The sequence below is a fragment of the Fusarium tjaetaba genome (assembly GCF_013396195.1).
Source record: "Fusarium tjaetaba strain NRRL 66243 chromosome Unknown NRRL66243_c0000097, whole genome shotgun sequence".
NCBI classification, from domain to species: Eukaryota; Fungi; Ascomycota; class Sordariomycetes; order Hypocreales; family Nectriaceae; genus Fusarium; species Fusarium tjaetaba.
This window is the reverse complement of record NW_023501293.1, coordinates 1-14,053: the sequence shown is the minus strand read 5'-3', so window position 1 is coordinate 14,053 and position 14,053 is coordinate 1. Positions and strand designations below refer to the sequence as shown.

Genomic DNA, 14,053 nt, shown 5'->3' with positions numbered 1-14,053 from the left:
TGGATTCGTTGTTATGATAGCGCTCGTAGTTACTCGTCTTCTCAAATTTCCAATTGCAAAACTTGCCAATAGCCTAATGTCTTAGGATATAGCTATTCTCGTGGCATTCAGTCAGTCCGTTTCCAGTTTGTACTGCGCCAACCTTGAACTTATCAGGCACTATGAAATGCTGGGTCGAATTGCCTGATTGGGCTGGGTTACGAATATGGCGATTATTGGCGGCTGACGTATCATACTCTGAACCCCGCTGACTTCCATTACACATTGAGCCATGAAGAGACAAGATACCGAAACAAACTAACAATTCATCCGAGGTCTTGCTATTAGTATCATCAGAACGCGAGTCCTCAGATTCAGTCAGTGCTAAATAGCAAGACGAAGATGCTGCCGAAACAAAGCTGTTGGACCTGTAAACGTAAGATGACATATCCTATGGTCATTTCCAAGCTGACAAGTGCAGGGCGCAAGATCGGCTGTGATAGGACAACTCCAAGATGTGATAATTGCACTCGGACACAAAGAAAATGTCTTGGGTATGGCGTTCAGCTTCTCTGGCCTGATCGTCATGATGGGCGGCGGAGAAAGCGTGATCCTGCTGAGCATCGACCCCCAACAAGACTTTCTGAATCGGTTCACTATGGCAAATACTTTTTAAACACATCTTCATCAGACGTCGACATTGCTGTCTCCAAGAGTGATGAACATATACTTGTGAATCTCCTCCAACAACCTCGACGCAGTCTTACACTTCATAACCCCTTGCTCGATCGTGCAGGGATGCTTCTCGGTTATTGTGTGTGATGCTCTCCATTTCCTTGGACACTGGCTAACGGCAACAGATCAAAACATTATATCTCCAATGATCTCCACAACTCAAGCTCAAAATGGTTTTTGTTCGACATTACTGCCCATGGCTTTGTCAAGCCAAGACACCTCAGCTCTTGCGTTGCTCAATGCGATGATAGCCGTGGCAATGATCCATTACTCCAACTCGATTGCGGATGCAATGTCGTTCAAACTGAAAGCAGTTCGAAACTTGTCAATATCCCTCACAAGTTCGAGGTCAAAATGTACATCAACCAATCAGGTTCAGCTTGCAGCAGTAATGATGCTTTGTGTTTACGATGTCCGTGTGGCCAGCCATTTCGTTCGATACCATGACTGACATTTCATAGGTCTTCGATAGAGAAGAGCACAATTGGCACATCCATTTGAAAGGAGCAAAGGAGATCATAAGGCAACAGCGCACAAATACGCCCGGCTCAAACTCAGATTTCCTTCTTACTTGGTGGCTATATCACGATGTTTTGGCTGCTTTCAACCATCCATCATGGCGACTTGACGAAACCCATGGCTCCGTCTCAACATCCGCTCTTGACGCTTTCAGTGGTGACAAGTCTTTTGTAAGTGCCCACATTCTTACATCCACTCTCCTGACTCTGGTCCAGATCGTGGGGTCCTTGGGCTGTTCTGTTGAAGTGCTTGAGATTATTGACGAGATCAACATGATGCGACTTCACGTGGCGCATGACTGTCCGAGCACCTCGACGCTACAAAGGTGCGATTTGGCAATGAAGCTTCACAATCTCCGACAGTTACCTGCGCCCATCGAGTGCTCTGATGGCTTAAGATCACAACGTATCCTGGCCATCGCTGAATTATATCGCCTAGCGACACTGGTCTATCTCCAACGCGTGCATCCCATTGCGGAGGACGATTTCACGCGGACCGTTTACGTACAACAAGCCCTGGGAGTCTTGAAAGATTTAGGTGTCGCAACCAGTCCATGGCCAGTGTTTATCATTGCATGTGAAGTTGATGAGCAAGACCGCGTCAGCATTCTGCATACCCTTGACAGAATGGACAGCGTGAGAAGCATTGGCAACATCAAGGTTCTACGGGATGTCATTGAGAGTATCTGGAAACAACAGGATCTTCGAAGCATCGGAAAAGCTGGCCAACGCATCGATTGGTTGGAGTTTATCGAATGCGATGTTCCAGTCCCTTGGTTTATATAGGCCATATGGAAACTATAACAGTCCCAGTCCTGCAGCACGTAATATACTGAACCGTCCTACTGCTAATTAAACTTCTGGGCTAAATGTAATTGCCATGCAGCCACAATGTACCATCAAAGTAGTTGGTGAAGTGTCCAAGATGACTTTGAGATTGTATAGTTGCGGTTGAGTCAAGTCAAGCTCGAAAGGCGGATGTGGCTTTATACTGAGAACGCTTTCTACCTCCGGTAACTGCCCTTGAACTACCAGAAAGGGGCATCAACTGTTGTGACGTGTGACTGAACCCTCATCAAGTAGTTGTTGGATAAGAGGTTTCATGATAACGACGTGTCATGATGTCTTGGCTCATGGACCCGTAGAGCAGCCTACCTCCGACACCAAGGCGACCTCTTTAGCTTTGCAGGTAGCCGAGAATAATTGGCACGAGGATCCCAATGAGAGTATAGAAGTTGAGAGTCTGCTGGGAGAGCGCGTCGCGGGCTGTGAATCTTTTGGTATCATGAGCATTATCTCCACTACCTCTGGAAGCACTGAAAGAGATAGAGCCACCAAAAAGCGGCAATCAACAAGTGATAGGAGAAGAAGTCCGTTATTAATGACACGGCGACAAGGAGTGTCTGTGTTCAATCGCGCGTGCTAGAGGCCGAAGTGGACTTGGCATGATATGACGCGACGTGATACGACACGTCGAGGCGCTCGTACTGAGTGACAGTGCGGGTCCTCTAACAATAGCGGAGCCTTCAGATGGCTGTCGAATTGACGAGCCACAAATTGGTACCTCCGGTCAGGCAGCTTATCAGTGCGATAACACTCTGGGGACCCCTGCATTTGCAACCAGGCGCTTGCTACGGCGGCGCTCAAGAGCCATCAACGCAAAAGGTACATTTCCTTCTCCTGTCAACACAGCATCTTGCGAGGCCGCTAGAGGTGTCAGAGCCAGCACCTGGAGCCTAAAAGCCAGGCAATTGAATGGCATCAAGCAGCGACCTCTTTTGCAAGCACCGCTTCTCGGCGCTTCAATTCTTCTGACCTCGTTTCATATTTCTGTTCACGCTAAATCATTACGATGCATCACTCACTGTATATCATGTTTATTGTTCCTCACTCGCCCCTGCAAATTCGTGTGCGTCATGCGTTTGCTGTCACCTTGGAAGTAGGCACCACTTGCTGGCCAATGTTGGCTGCTTTCAGCTATAACACGAGCACGACAGTCAGCCAGCGATTCAAAAATTTGCTCAGCACGGTCAAGCCGCGCACTCGCTAGCAGCCAAAAGGAAAGACAACTTAGAGACGCAACCGACAAAAACATACAACAGCGGGNNTCCACTACCTTTGGTCGTATGTACTAGACAGAGCATGTCTTTTGGCCTATATTGATAGCATTCAAGTGATGCTACACCCTGATTCTGTTTTCTCTTGACTGCTGACATCTAGCAACAATGTTACTTCAAGTCGTTCTGCTGTCTTCTTCGTCATTTACAGAACACCAGATACCTCTTTGTCATCGGAATAGCACTATGCCGATGCTGCCAGACCTGTACATACGCGTTGGCGTTCGACTGAACCTGATTGCTGACCACATAATCTGATATCCACTACACAATAGCACTCACCTCATTCACTTCACCAACAAAACTTGCTTGTTTCCACAATACCATTTGTCAAAGATCAAGCAATAATAAACACTGATATGCCAGCATTGTAACAATTTTACCACAACGTCGCCTTTGTCCCAGGGAAGATGTATCAATTAACTTTCTCAGCATCCATCCAAGCTTACCCTTGAGCTTGGACTCAAACGGTTTCGCCACGTCAGATGGTGGCAAGACAAACTTCGCTCGCGCCAACGCTCCCGCAAGGCCTGGCTGGCTTTACCACTCAATTGTCATTAGAGCTCCCCCAATTCTCAATTGAGTGATTGATTAACAAACTCGACAGCATCAGTGGATGCTCCAAAGCTCAAGTGTCCGTGGTTCGCTGCCAGCAGTCGCCTATGTTGCCAGTCAAATCTCGGCAAAGCAACAAGCGGGTTTAGCTCAGTTGGGAGAGCGTCAGACTGAAGTTGAACTTCAATCACTATCATTCGATATCTGAAGGTCGTGTGTTCGATCCACACAAACCGCATGTTCTCTTTTTGCCCTTCTCGCTAGTTGCCTGTGGGTCTGTCTGCAGTCTGCTTGACTAGAAAGTGTCTAGCGTTGAAGAACTAGATGAATGATGAATGGGAAGCATCAGGAGCTTTGCCGTGACGGTGTCAAAGGGCTTGGCCAAGCCTGTAAGTAGACTCCACGGCAATGATGAGTTTACAGGAAGGATTGAGTCTGAACTTTTGCCGTTGAGAATGTACACTTGTTGATTGAGTTGCAAGCTGGTGGTCTTTGCGCGAACAGACTTGATGACGCAGGCTCTTTACGCCCAGCATACCAGGGCGATACCTGTCTGTGGAGGCACGTCTTGGAACAACAATCCGATGATACCTCCGCAATGTTGTCCATAGTTGATCAGCTTCGACTTTGTCAAGTCAATTCTTGTACGGCAATTCTTTCGCTCTCCGCCAACGAATTGAGTGGGCATCACAACCCACTCAAAGCACTGTCGGTGTGGCTCAGTTGGTTAGAGCGTTGGTCTCATAGCACGAAGCGTGATTTGGTCACAGATCAGAGTAATCCAAAGGTCGAGAGTTCGAGCCTCTCCACCGACAAGAACCTGTCTTTTTGACCGTGTTTCTCTTTTTGATCTTCTGCATTGGCCGTTGCGTTGACAATTGGCTCAAGGACAGCCAACTCAAGTTGCCATTTTGCCTGTCAAACTGCCGCGATGCCCCAGCCACAGGTACTGACCAGCCCTATCTTCACCTACGTCACAGCAAACCGCAATTTGCTGAGATCAAGATGACAGATTATCAATTGAATGCCAACCGAAAGCCAGTCATAAGTCGACCGTTCTTCCTACTCGGTTATATCGGCACTATGTAAGACTGTTCCTGGCATGTCAGCATGAGCCATGACGCATCATGTAAGCACAGCTCATGAACATCAACTCGCTTGTCCAAATACAGTATCTCATTCGAGATCAATCTCAGCCCTACAGCAGTCATATCATCTGAAAAGTATTCAGAATGGAGTTTCACGGAAGTGAAGGTTTAATCAGGTAACCCATTCGAGCATGTCTAACATCACGACGTCGTGGTGAGGGAAGAGGCCGCCGAGATGAATGGCATTTAAGAAGTCATGATGCCGGATCACCAGCTTTCTTTCCAATAGATAAGTCACCAAATCGCATCATAGACACTTGCGAATTTGTTACTATCGTCCTCTTATTCAGGATGCTCTCCTTCCCTTGCATCGTAGCATGGGGCTCTCTCCTTGCAGCAGTATACGTCCCCGACATAGCCTCTAATCTTATTGACTACTGACAGACAAATAGGTCACCAAAGCTCATGACACCGAGGCATATCCTCCAAATGCCACCATTTCCAACACAGCCACGTCTATGTTCCAACTCAGCAATGACACCGAGTTCTCGTTCGTCCTCAGTGAATATCTTTCCCTAGCCAACGAAGGTGGTAGCGCCACAGGGGAAGTCCTCCGAGCAGCCGCTGTGATTGAACCCAACAATCCCGAGAGTTGGTATCGCGAGTTCAACTTTCTAGCGGACAAGATCCGTGAACAAGCTGTTGCTGCTGAGAAGAAGAAGGACTGGGTCTCTGCTCGATTAGCTTACTTCCGGTCCTCATCTTACTACAGGGGTGCCGACTTTTTCTTACACGGCAATCAATCTGATCCTCGCATCAACATCCTCTGGCAGAAACAGAACGCAAGCTTCACAAAGGCTGTCGACCTTCTTCCCAAGCCTCCGACCTTTGTTGAGTTGAAGGCGACCAAGTTCACTGTTCCGGCGTACTTTTACCCAGCGGATGCTCAACTCCCCGCTGGTAAACGCCTTAGCTATGGCAAGAAGATTCCTACAGTCATTGTCGGAACCGGTTATGATGGGTCTCAAGAGGCTCTCTACCACAGCAACTGTCGTGAGATCATCCAGCGAGGCTGGAACTGCATCACATATGAAGGACCAGGACAAGCGACAGTACGTCGCCAGCAAAATCTTGGCTTCATGCCCGAGTGGTGGGAGACCATCACCCCTGTTGTCGACTATGTTCGCAGTCGTCACGATGTTGACCCTGATAGAGTCGCTCTTATTGGCATGTCTTTTGGTGGACTTCTTGCGCCGTTGGCTGCGACACATGAACATAGACTGGCGGCTGTACTTGCTATTGACGGGATGCTCAACCTTCAGCGCTCCATCCTTGAGCAGTTCCCTCCAGCTTTGACCAAGCTCTTCCTTTCAGGGAACAGCACTGCCTTTGATGATGAGATCTACAGCATTCTCAAAAACCCCAAGATTCCCACGGCACTCAGTTGGCCAATTAACCAAGGAATGTGGGCATGGAACACTAAGAGTCCTTTCAAGTGGTTGACCATGGTTGGAGAGTTCAACCTTGATAAGCAAAGCCTGTCCAAAATCAAGTGCCCCGTATTTGTCGCCTCTGGCCAGGATGACACGACTGCCCCGGAACAGCCAGAGGAGATGGCGAGGGCCTTTGGAAAGCAGGCGCACTACTTTTTGTTCAAGACTGAGCTGGGATCTGGGGTTCATTGTGCCATCGGTGCAGAGAATCAGCTTGCCCAGGAGACACTGGGCTGGCTTGAGGGTGTTTTTGACAAGGTCTCCAAGTAAGCACCATAAGAAGAACTTGTGGTCAATGGGGCGATACCATAGCCTTGAATCATTATGAGGATTATCTAGTGAAATGGTACACGCACTTGGCTAGAACTGTCTGGAGATATTTATACTTCAATCATTTAAGTGTCATCTGAGCATTATTAGGATGAAATCTACTCAAAGGTATCATATCTAACATTAGAACCCAAAACTATCATCTTATTTATTCCCTGCGTCGTTTTCGCTCCGCCTCAATCACTGTCTGCTTCACTCTGTGACGACTCCATCTCCGCCTTTAGCCTCTGATAAAACTTACTTCGCTCTCGAATGGTATTCCCATATCGAATGAAGATGAACGGAATAGCACACATAAAGACGCTCACGACCCCGAGAAGCGTTGAAGCCCACCCAACACCAAGCTTGGTGTACATCGGCGCCGCAGCGATACATAGTCCAGCACCTGCAAGATTTCGTAGGCACGTTCCCGCCGCCATGGCCGATGCTGAGTATACTCCGTAGCAATCGCCCAGGTAAGTCGTTAGAGCGATACTGATGAGAAGCTGGGCAGCTCCGAACGGAATTCCTGCTATCATGGGTGACACCCACGAGATACTGGACCGTGCGGTCCAGCCAGCCCAGAAGAGTGAGATTGCCAGAAGAGGCCCGCCCATGCATGCTAGAGGCAATCTGCTGTACTCATTCTTCTGTGCCCAAGTTCGACCGGCCTTTTTGCAGCGTCTGTAGTAGGCATCCCATAGAAAGAAAATCACCAGGCCAAAGCAGATTCCTCCTGCAATGGGTAGGTACATGAAACTGCTTTTCTTGTTTGACATCCCGTAGATGCCCTTGAAGACGATAGGGTATGTCTGAAAGAACATGTAGTACACGCTGTAAGCTAGCGCGATGTATGTAGCCGTTGCGGCGACGATGAGCTCGGTGAAAAGCATATGCAGTGGTCGAATAAGCACGACACTCATAAGGTTGCGCCAACCCTTTGCTTCAAGTTCGATCGCGGCATAGGTCTCAACGTTGCCCTGGCCAGTCTTTGCGGCAGATCGCCGGATCTTCTTCGCGCGTCGGGCAAGGATGGTAGGACCGAAAGTCTCTGGTAAGAATGCCAGCGGAATGATGGTCACACCTGCAAATATGAGACTGAACCAATAAGCCCATCGCCAAGAGATCGGGGCCAAGTAGGCAGCTATTATTGGAGCTATCAATGGCGCGCAGATACTCGCTGTGTAGTAGTATGTGAGCGCTCTGCCTCGCTGTGTCAAGTCGCTGTGTATGTCTGCGATGATGCCGCCGCCAAGAGTGCTAGGCGAGCTGCCGACAATTCCTGACATGAGTCGGAAGACTAGCATGGACGGCCAATTCGGCGCCAGAGCGCAAGCAAGAGTGAACAGGATGTAGACGATGAAGGCCGCTTGGAGAACGTATTTGCGGCCTTGAAGCTCTGAAAGAGGCCCAAAGAGGAGAGGCCCGAAGACGTATCCTACGAGGAAAAGTGATATGGGAAGCGCCAACTGTGGGTTTCCTCGTGTATCATCAATGCCAAACTCAGCGGCCATCGGCGACATGGCATTGGCGGGAAGGGAAGAAGAGAGTGTGCTATTGAATAATGTCAAGGTAAGGGTAAACACCACAAATCTCTTCTTGGCCTAACATCTGTCAGTACTCGAGTCCTTGGTCGAAATGGGAGTCGCATACCTTGGACCAGTTGTTGGGATTCTCTGGATCATTGCTGTCAAATGTGACGATGACCCTTGTTGTTTGTTGCGACTCGAATGACGTCTTCTTCTCAAGAATCAACGATCCTGGTTCGGGATCCGATATCGCTTTTGAGACCTCCATGACGATATGAAAGGACTGCTGTCCTGTGTATGGGATCGTGGCGTCTGACGGATCGGGATTACAAATGCAATTACTATCACCACAGACAGTATAATAGAGGATTTGGTAGTGTCACACGAACAGGAACCAGGTGAGCATTGCTCGGAGTGGTAGGATATTCTCCGACTTTAACAATCCTTCTCTTGGCTACAAGCTCGTTCAGCATTTCCGCTTGGGGACGCTACATCCGACAAGCCATTGTGGGGATCGTGCATACCGCCATTATTATTTGTTTGCTGACCTCGGATCTACTTGAACAATTCAGTCCAGTAGCAATGCGGCTTGTATTAGAGACGTTCGGAAATGCCTCCGACCTGCCGCTCCCTAGTACTTCAAGTGACAATTCATCGACTATGATAATGCCCCCAATGAGCAGAAACACGGTAATAGCCCGGACACAGAGGGGTCCATTCTAAGGCTGAGCTCAAGAACATTAAGGTGCGCTTCCATAGATCGCACTCTTTATGTGAGTGTAGTTGACGGACATTGTGTCTGTCCATTCTTCACCTGGCTACGATGTCAGTGAGCGATATTGCATCAAGTCGACGAAGTCTGGGAAGGGTAGTCTAGATGTGATTGGCCCTGGACGTTGCGAATGACCAAGTCACTCTCTACAACCTCACCACGACATCCGCGAGGTTGATTCGAGATGGACGATTCTCTGATGTAATTATGCCTTGATGCACCCTTCAGCCTTGCGAATCATCGCAGGATATGACACGGCAGAGAAGAGAGTTGTGTCGGCAGTTTACAATATGCATAAGTCGACACGGCTCTGCCTAATTGGGTCTAGACCCCAAGCACCTTGCATGTGTTCCCCGCTCGTTCAAATTATCCCAATGCGGTGATTCTGTACGAACTGTCGTCATTGCCAACCTCTCAGACTCTTCCGCTTTGTTTGGCAGTAGGGAAACGTCGCGATACATTGACCTGGCTCGTTTGTTCCCGCCAATTCCGATCACTATTAACTACACTGGTGCAGAGCAATGTCTGGCCGCGTTGTACGACGCCGAAACGTCAAGACTCGCAATCGCAATGGCTGCGTCACGTGCCGAGCTCGGAGGCTGAAATGTGACGAGACAAAGCCAGAATGCAATAACGTAAGTCGATGCCAATGACTCGTGTGCGATCTCCATAGGGCTGAGTTACTGATTCGTGGTATCCACAGTGCATACGGTTGTTCATGCCATGCAGTGGTTATGCAAACCAGATCATCTTCAAAGATCAGAACAAGCTATTCAGACATGACTCTCCCCGCCGGACACGGTCAGGCCAAGCGATACACGAGTCTTCAGACAGGCGAGGTAGTCTTGACGATACACCACAAGCGGAAGAAGCACAGAGTCCGCCACCTGGGTTCTATTCTTCTTATGCAACTCCAGCACCAGAGTTGGAGAACGATAGCATTGCGGCTCAAAGTCCCATTTATGATGCTGGCCAGGCAAACAATAGCTCCGACGTAACTGCCGCACTCTCATCTTCTGATACACCTGCAGCCTGGGACTCAGGTCTCATACCTGATACAGATGTTGACATATCGGCACCGGCTGGAGATATTCGTGATGGCTTACCATACATCGTGTCACCAGTTGCTACATCGCATCAAAGTCATCGAACGTCATTCCCATTCTTCGGTCCATTGAGCGTCTCATCTCCCCAGCTACCTCCAAAAATACAGACGACCCCGAGAAGTAGTCAATTTTTTAATGGACTTTCCACTGCTCCGATCATCCCTCAAGGGCTTCTCGAGAGCATGAAGTTCCCCGAGGATATGCTCTACTACCATCACCTTCGGGATACATCACCATACGGCGTCCTCACACTTTTGTATCTGAACGATATCATGGATGCTGGATTTCTCAGTGCATCATTTTACCATGCTGCCCTAGCCTTGTCAGCTCTCAAAGTCTCCAAGTCCAATATGGGACACCAGCTACGGAGTCAGGCAGCGATACACGCACTAGAACACTTTGTCATAGCTCTTGGAGACGTTGGTAATATACCGATAGAGGATATGAACCCTGACATGCCAACACCAGGAAACGAACACGGTCCTGGAAGACGAGAGAAGATTGTGTCTTGGCTTAGCACGGTCTTGTTACTGGCACACTTTGAACTAAGACGAGCACAGATGAGGCTATGGTGCGTACATGGTCGTGCAGCGGTTGAGTTCCTGTCAAACCATTTAAATCTTGTGAGGGAGACAACGATCGGGGAATCCCTGGTCTCTGCTTTCTCAAGAATAGCAGCCCTATTGGAGATTTACGAGGGTACACATTCGATACAGGAACAAGTTGTGTCATCTGAGGCATCACGGTCTCTCGTCCAATATCTCGCTGGCTCCACGCTGCCGTACGATAGGCTGCTCTACATCATGCCCAGAGTGAATGATTTGGAAGAGAAATGGAGGTCCAATCTTCGACCAGGCGCGGAGTGGGATCAGCGTGTCGATGAGCTTAGACTTGAGCTCGAGCAATGGCGAGCTAGCCTATTGCCGGAAGATATCCCTGACTTCGACGGCGAGGGGCCAGAGGCAGATATCAATATGAAGCCACTAACGCTTCTTTCCGCCCCGGAACCAGTCAGGCCAGCTACAAGCTTTACGCATTACCTCGTATCTACACTTCGACTTGACCTGATGTACTCGCCAGAATCAGGCCCCAGACTTTCTCCCTCTGAACGTTCGGCCATATTGCGCAAGATCTGTCGTCTTGCAGCCGGCCTCCCATATGATCTCTCCGTCATCGTTAACAACTACGGATATGGAATGCTCCCTGCGATGCTCAGCGCCTACCATATGTCCGATACCATAATAGGAAACTGGATCAAAGGATGGGTTGCGTCTAGGCCCGATACAAGAGAAGGCATTTGGGACATCGAGCGCGTCCAGAGATTGATAGCGTATCTGGATAAAGAGTATAATAGTGAGGGATCAAGATCTGGATGGACTGTCATTAAGACACGAATGGTAGATGCGGAAGAGAATCGGGATGACGCGCAGCAAAATACGAGAGAAGAGCAATCTCGAAGTTTTTGCGTAGAAATATCCTGCAAGGGAAAACGTGGTTGGAGCATTGACTTTGTCGAGATAGAATGACTTAATAATTCGGTGACAAAGCCCAATTGACGTTGCAAGAAAGCGAAAAAGAATAAGCGCCCATTGCGTGATCCATTGTGACATGAAAAAAATCATCGCTGTTGTCAGAAAAGGGCGTCATTGCGATTATCGGATTACCAATACGAGAATGACAAGTTAAAACTAGGTACTGAAAACTTTGTAGGGCGTAGGGGACGACAAGCTCGTATGACTCAGAAGGGTCACTACTCAATGAAGGGCGCAATTGTCAAGTTGACATTCTAAGCAAAGATGACAAATGACCTAAAGATTTTGACAATAGCGCATGCCACAGGGTGCAGCCACTAAATTGACATCGGCCCGGCGTCCAATCACACGCTGCGAAAATTGCGTCGCTCGTTTGTCCAAGCCCGAAAGGGAATTCTTGAACGAGGACATGTCATGTCATGTCATATCAAACAGGAATTTTTTACAGGGAGACAATTCGAGAGAATTCTATAGAGTCATATGCTAGGTGAGAGAGCATGTCGAACAGGATATAAGAGCATGCGATTTCCTGGCAAATTATATTTTTTTATTCTCATCATCAAGCAACTCATTGAACAAACGTCACTTCAAGAGAATCTTTAACTCTGATATCAACACTTCAAACAAGCAAACAAGTCCAATCACAACAAAATCTATACACTATCTCCACTTACAACTATATCTTGCATACTGCAACCAGCCCTATAAAACCACTACTACATACAACCCAACTCCACTATCTCACAAAAACACCACACAATCCGAACACAATGGAATCCACCAAGATCAACGCTCGCCGAGTCTGGTCCTCAATTGTCCGCCATGCCAAAGAGCACCATGAGTCGGTCAACGCTGCTGTAGTTGCTTACTACCCTCAGCCATCGCCTGCCTACGCACCTGGCGGCAAGTCCGCGACATCCTCTGTCCTATCCTCCCCACGATATTCATATGAGAAGCCTCAGTAGACGCTTCAATGGGAATTGGTATAATACACGAAGTGGATGATTAATGTATTGGCAAGGATAAACTATGGGCTGAGAACTTTTGGTTAATGCTGGTTTGTTTTGAAGGATCTAAAAGGAGTATATATGTGAGTTAAACGTTTAATAATAATAATTAGAGATTTGAATACCAAGGACAGTTATATGAGTGCAGTACACAAGCGTCACCGCAGTGTGATCTAATGTGACAGGTTAATTACATACCCGAGTCAACTTTCCTTGTCTTTTTCAGACTTCTACAGTCTATATCGGACTAATTATATAATCACGGATCAAAGATACCTTGTGTATAGGGACAATGATTACTGAACAACACCGGCATCTTGCGGAGTTGCGGAGTTTCAGCTGCGATAAGCTTAACGAATGAACTGAGGAATCCGTCGACATCATTTAAATACAACAGGCAGACCATATATCTGCGATGAAAAGTCACATTGGCAAGATCTTGGAGAACCAAGTTGCTACTAGTTTTACAATACTCTTGACGTCTCTAAGCACATGTGAACGCCCTTTAACATCACTTCGGGTGTACCTATACGCACGTTCAATTGCGAAACCATGACTACTGAGGAATCCAACAAAGACGAAAAGTTCTTCCCACGGGCAGGACTTGCACAAGATGGATGGTCTACCGAAGACGAAGCGACAGCGACATGCTACTGTGGTGCAGTTCAGCTGGTCTTGGTAAAGCCCCTTTAAGAAAACAGGAACCACAATACATTCACTAATAGTTACCAGCCTTTGAAAAAGCCTGGCTTCGTTTTCTCATTCGTTTGCCACTGCAGTGACTGTCGCAAGATCACGGCTTCAATGTTCACCACTGGCATCGTTGTTCTCGACACAAACTTGAAGCATGTCCGCGGTGAAGAGAACCTCAAGCAGTTCAGCCAGTCGGATACAATTGAGAGGGATGGAAGCGCGATGACCAATTTCTTCTGCACGACATGCGGATCGCTCATGTACCGAAGGTCTTCGGCTTATACAGGAGTTAGTATCCTGAGAGGGGGCACAGTTGATGATTTTAAGCTTGTGGAAACGGTGCTGAAGCCAGATGTTGAGCAATTCTGTAAGTATAGAGTTGCATGGTTAAGTGGTATAAATGATTTAAGACAAAGCCAAGGACAAGCTGAGCTATAAGGCCTTAAGGTATTAATTTAATAAGACCTTATTATTAACAGGCTGCAGTTATTCTAGGCAAGGCACCTGTCTCTATCTAGCTTAATTATAAAGAGCTAGACTTAAAGAATATTTTATAATAGGTAGCTTTATATTAAGCTATTTAAGACTAAAAAGAAAAGAAAAAGCTATAACTTTATAAT

At 47.7% G+C, this 14,053-nt stretch overlaps 5 protein-coding genes across 5 annotated transcripts; 4 read left to right on the top strand and 1 right to left on the bottom strand.

Annotated features, from left to right (window-relative positions):
- Nucleotides 1-1,105: 1,105 nt before the first annotated feature.
- FTJAE_5123 (uncharacterized protein) lies at nucleotides 1,106-2,018 on the top strand (the record flags this gene model as incomplete). The annotated part of the gene is made up of 3 exons (XM_037351599.1): nucleotides 1,106-1,126; nucleotides 1,176-1,403; nucleotides 1,449-2,018. 3 exons carry the CDS (start codon nucleotides 1,106-1,108, stop codon nucleotides 2,016-2,018), a joined length of 819 nt encoding a protein of 272 aa, XP_037207729.1.
- Nucleotides 2,019-5,343: 3,325 nt separating this feature from the next.
- Nucleotides 5,344-6,755, top strand: FTJAE_5122 (hydrolase or acyltransferase (alpha beta hydrolase superfamily); the record flags this gene model as incomplete). The annotated part of the gene is made up of 2 exons (XM_037351598.1): nucleotides 5,344-5,391; nucleotides 5,445-6,755. The coding sequence occupies 2 exons, from the start codon at nucleotides 5,344-5,346 to the stop codon at nucleotides 6,753-6,755; spliced, it is 1,359 nt and encodes a 452-aa protein (XP_037207728.1).
- A 236-nt stretch (nucleotides 6,756-6,991) lies between these two features.
- On the bottom strand, nucleotides 6,992-8,591 carry FTJAE_5121 (fluconazole resistance (FLU1); the record flags this gene model as incomplete). The annotated part of the gene is made up of 2 exons (XM_037351597.1): nucleotides 6,992-8,398; nucleotides 8,448-8,591. 2 exons carry the CDS (start codon nucleotides 8,589-8,591, stop codon nucleotides 6,992-6,994), a joined length of 1,551 nt encoding a protein of 516 aa, XP_037207727.1.
- A 1,025-nt stretch (nucleotides 8,592-9,616) lies between these two features.
- On the top strand, nucleotides 9,617-11,727 carry FTJAE_5120 (c6 zinc finger; the record flags this gene model as incomplete). Its single annotated transcript, XM_037351596.1, has 2 exons — nucleotides 9,617-9,730; nucleotides 9,799-11,727. The coding sequence occupies 2 exons, from the start codon at nucleotides 9,617-9,619 to the stop codon at nucleotides 11,725-11,727; spliced, it is 2,043 nt and encodes a 680-aa protein (XP_037207726.1).
- Nucleotides 11,728-13,292: 1,565 nt separating this feature from the next.
- FTJAE_5119 (uncharacterized protein) lies at nucleotides 13,293-14,053 on the top strand (the record flags this gene model as incomplete). Its single annotated transcript, XM_037351594.1, has 2 exons — nucleotides 13,293-13,418; nucleotides 13,473-13,800. Coding segments are annotated over 2 exons (454 nt in total), but the record flags the coding sequence as incomplete, so codon positions are not given.